This window comes from Sinocyclocheilus rhinocerous, unplaced genomic scaffold, assembly GCF_001515625.1.
Source record: "Sinocyclocheilus rhinocerous isolate Xijiao unplaced genomic scaffold, SAMN03320098_v1.1 scaffold1879, whole genome shotgun sequence".
NCBI lineage: Eukaryota > Metazoa > Chordata > Actinopteri > Cypriniformes > Cyprinidae > Sinocyclocheilus > Sinocyclocheilus rhinocerous.
Window position 1 is genome coordinate 398197 of NW_015632718.1, and position 4441 is coordinate 402637.

At 34.8% G+C, this 4441-nt stretch overlaps 1 protein-coding gene across 1 annotated transcript in view; it reads right to left on the reverse strand.

The window, feature by feature from the left end:
- Window positions 1-3209, reverse strand: part of LOC107742788 (UV excision repair protein RAD23 homolog B-like) — a 17005-nt gene extending 13796 nt beyond the window's left edge. Inside the window, exons 1-2 of the mRNA XM_016555824.1 lie at window positions 2852-3209; window positions 1530-1611 (exon numbers count right to left, since the gene is read on the reverse strand). Coding sequence (XP_016411310.1) covers window positions 1530-1611; window positions 2852-2920 — 151 coding nt within the window. The 5' untranslated portion in view covers window positions 2921-3209. The remainder of the gene's footprint in view (window positions 1-1529; window positions 1612-2851) is intronic.
- Window positions 3210-4441: the final 1232 nt, after the last annotated feature.

Below are 4441 nucleotides of genomic sequence, written 5' to 3' on the forward strand. Positions count from 1 at the left end.
AACTGATGGTTGTCACTTTAAGTTAATCTTTATAAAATGATTAATAACTTATTTTCACAGCTTTAAGAAGACAAAATCTTGACGCAAATTACGTAACTATAGTTTATGCCCAAAGATGAAAGAGGCATGTTGTCCGTACAAAGAAGGAGCCATCAGAAACCTGTCGTATCTGTCCAGGAAAAAGCGACTAAAGGCTGGAATACACTACATTACTTTTAAAATTTGAACAGATTTTTAAAACACCAGGCATCATTCGCTTACCGACTTTGTAAATAGTCACAAAGGAATAGTCACAGAGTTCTAAAATCGGCTGAAAATATCAAACATGTTTGATATCCTCTGACTGGATGGATTCATAGTCTGAAGCTAAAAAAATCAGAGTCTGTGACCATCATACACTACGTGATTTTCTATGAAATCAGTCAACTCAACTATGCAGACTGGCTCTGACCTTTGGCAACTATAGTGGCAAAAATCGTGTAGTGTATTCCAGGCTTAAGAAAATATAAAAAAGTTGACATCCATTTAATTAGGCTAGTTTCTGTGTTCATCCCCATGAATGAAATGTTTTATTGGTTTGTTTTGTTATTTGATTTTTGAATATGTTACTTAGCTGAATGTGGACCAGTCTAGTTGTCGCAATGTGTTTGAATGACACTTCACTATAAATATATAACTTATCAAAATTGAATGCCTTGTTTTTTTTTTGTTTTTGTGATTGACTCTGTACCTTCAAATAAATTTTTTTTCAATTATTCTTTAAAAAGGTTGTTTAAAATAAACAAGAATGTTTTAATAAAACATGGTGTGAGCTTATTGGGAACAGGAGTGTGCTTAAAGGGTACAAAAATGACTTTTTGCATTTCTGTCTGGACCAATTTTGTCAAAGATGATTGACAATTAGCATACAGTTTGGATTGGCGGTATGGTTCTGTTCTGGGCAAGAACTCCCTGCGCATCCATGCAGCCTAGCATGGATGAGAGCAGCGATCCCCCCCAGGGTAAACAGAACAGAACCAACATCAATGTATTGCAGATATCGTTAAAGTACAATGATGTTATGTACACATTTTAGAATTAGTCTGATTCAAAGAAGAATCAGAAGGCTGAATCCCGACTGACAGAGGAGGAGCTGGGGATGGAGGAGGGTAATTAGCTATTGAGCAATGCGAAAACTGCTGATAATACTGAGGGACCTTATATATGAATGCTTAGATAGGTGTCGTATTCCCATAGGTTGATGGGGATCAGCTGAAAGTCAGCTGATGCGAGCTTGACTAACGTGACCTGCCAGAACTAACGCTACGCTAGATGTAATGATGTACATCTTAATTGAAATGCTTTTATCATTTAAAATAAAATTAAATATTGTGTGAGAGATTAATATTTTATTTTAATATAACTTCTTGTACTGAAACCGATATCTTGTGCACTAAAAATGTCTCAATGTAGATTTTGGTGAGCTTAATAGGTACGTTTACCCCTAAGCTTTGCGATGGCAGAAATAATAAATGTCCAAAGAAACAGACCTGAATAGATTAGTTTTTGACCGACAGCTGGAAAAGCATCTTGCCCCTTTTCTTCCTCTATCTTCTCTTTAAGAGCCTTTACCTGTATTTACAAGGACATAATTTAATCAGAAACATCTTCACAATTCAAATTTATGTTTTCAAGGACAAAATAAGAGTCATGAACTGTATGATTATGAAAGCAGGCAACTAATGGTCATGTGCTTCCCAAATTTTCTTCAAGAGCAATAGATTCATATGGATTCATATGGGCACATGCTGAATTATGAAGTCATTTCATCTTATTGCTTTGCTCAAACACATTCAGACTTTTTTAACAAACCCTAAATGAATTCAAATACTCATTACAAAATAACACATTTATAAACACTATACATTTAAATAACAGAGACAAAAAGTTTTAAATAATAATAGTTCCTAAGGTAAATACAATCTACATCAGTAATGCATTGTCATTCTAGGAAAATAAGAAGCATGGCAAGCTGTTTTAATATTCATTCATAAAAACAAACTAGCATAACACTGTGTATTCCAATTGTAAGTAGCATTTTTAACTTTTCTAGTAAGATTTATTGAACTACAAAGTATTCTTACTAGTCATTACTTTTAAAAAAAGAGTAAATTAATCATACTAGTCACAGTTGGCATACATATTAATGTTTCTTTTATAAATACTAGTATCTATTGAATACAGATTAGTAAAGCTGGAATACATACTAGTAACTACTGGTATAACATATATATTTAGTTTTAATAAATAGTAAAATTATAAGAGGTACAAGCAATAAATAGCTGGTAGTGTATACAAACCCCCAAAGAGTTTAGTGGCAAAAATTAGCCATTTTTAACCAGTAATAACGCAATACTAATCACTAGTGGAATAGTGACAAGTACTAGTGTCTAATGAATAAGCCTTAGTGACTAACTATTGGGATAACTAGCGTTCTAGTATATAATTAAAAGTCAATATCAGTGAAATAGACAATATGTACTAATCACTATTGGACTACTTGCTGTTAATTAAGATAAGTAATAAGTAACATTAAAAAGACTCGTTAGTTTAAACGAATAGGTGTCGAGACGGCTTGCCACAAGACGAAGAGTGTAAACAGACCGTTAAAGTCAATCACGCGACAGTTATTTGAAAATTAACAGCCGTTAGAATGTGCGGCTCTGTGACGTCACCTGTTATAATGCAATATTATACAATGACAGCGACTGTCCGCCGCGTTCCACACGCAGCCACCGGAGGCCGCGGCGTTTCCCAGCGCGTCCTGCCCGCGTCCTGCCATGTTTACACGGGCACAGACACACACACTCACCGTCAGCTCCTCGTCTATCTGCACTTTGAACGTCTGCTGCTGGAGGGTCTTCAGAGTGATCGTCAGCATTGTGTTTGAGCGCGAAATACAGCCTCGCAAGTGTCCTCAGTGAGCGAGCGTGGAGATGTGACTCAGCTATCTTCAGGAGGGATGAGGCGCCTGTGTTATGGGAAGACGCCATCTACTTGCTGAATTGGACAAGACACATGGACACATGGACGTACAGTGACCCCTAAGAGTCTTATGAATGTCTGACTGGCATTATATGAGATAAAATACCTAAGCAACACAAGTTTCTAGAGCTTTCCTCAGAACTAGCTTCACTGGGTCCGTCAGTGACAAACTGTTGGAGACCACGAAAAAGGCAAATCTATATTTCTATAGAAATATCATTTTTATATACATGTTTGTTTTGAAAAACATTCACATCATTCTCAACAAAAGTCTTGATTTAATTGACTCAAGTATTGAGGACACATAATTGTGTATTGTAAATCAAGAGAGAATGTGTTTGTGTGTTTGTTTGAACAAATACCATGGATTTTTCTTGGTGTTTTACCATTTAATAACTTCAACTAACCTTGTCTTGTCAGGAAAAAAAAAAGTCAAATTTTCTGATTTTGTTAAGAGACTCAGTTTGAGTCTACAAGGGTCCCGTTTATGTTTTTTTTTGTCACTTGACAACAAAATGGCTCCTTGAATGTTTTTACATTATGCTGTGTATTTAAATGATGTAAACTATTATATTTTAAAACATAACTATTAGTGGTGCAACGGATCACAAAATTCTCGGTTCGGATCATTTACGGATTTTGAGTCACGGATCAGATAATTTTTCGGATCAGCAAAAAATAAAAAAATCCTTACTTTAAGTACTTCTATACCATAGCAAAAACTACTAGCTTAACTAATAAAGTTAGTAATAAAACAAGAACAATTACACAAATTACAAGCATAGATGAAAACAACAAATCACAGTTACAAATATAAGAATTTAGGTGCAGAAATATAATAATTAAGTTTAACACAATAGTGCTCACTGCACAAGTTAAATACAGATTAATCTTTGTTAGAGCTGTGGTGTTATTTGATTAGCAGACAGAAACAGGTATTTATTGGCTGCTGTCTCTTTAAGACCAAATGTACGGCCCTAATACTGACACACATCCGGTTTCTTTCTCACCCGTTTACGTTCCCTTAAGAAATAACCGACTGCGTTTAGTAGAATACTTGCCAAAGTGGGTATTTTAACATAACTTTGTGTGTATGTGAAAGAGGAATCAATTCGCTGTTCACACGGTGTCTCTCTCTCTGCGTGTGTGTGCTTCGGGTGTTTGCGGCAGTGGCTGAGCGCATAGAAAACAGCACGTGAGTTAAAATTGCTTTAGGCCTACATAAATACTACAGAACAAAGATACATATTAAATAAACTGCTTTTTAGGTCGGTTTAACAGTTTTCAGGTACAGAAATAAAGTAAACAAATGTAAAATAACACTTCACTGTATAAATTAAATACATATTAATCCTTCTTTATTGTAACAGACTTTATTATTATTCATCTTCTAATTTGTTTTTGTATACATTTTAAT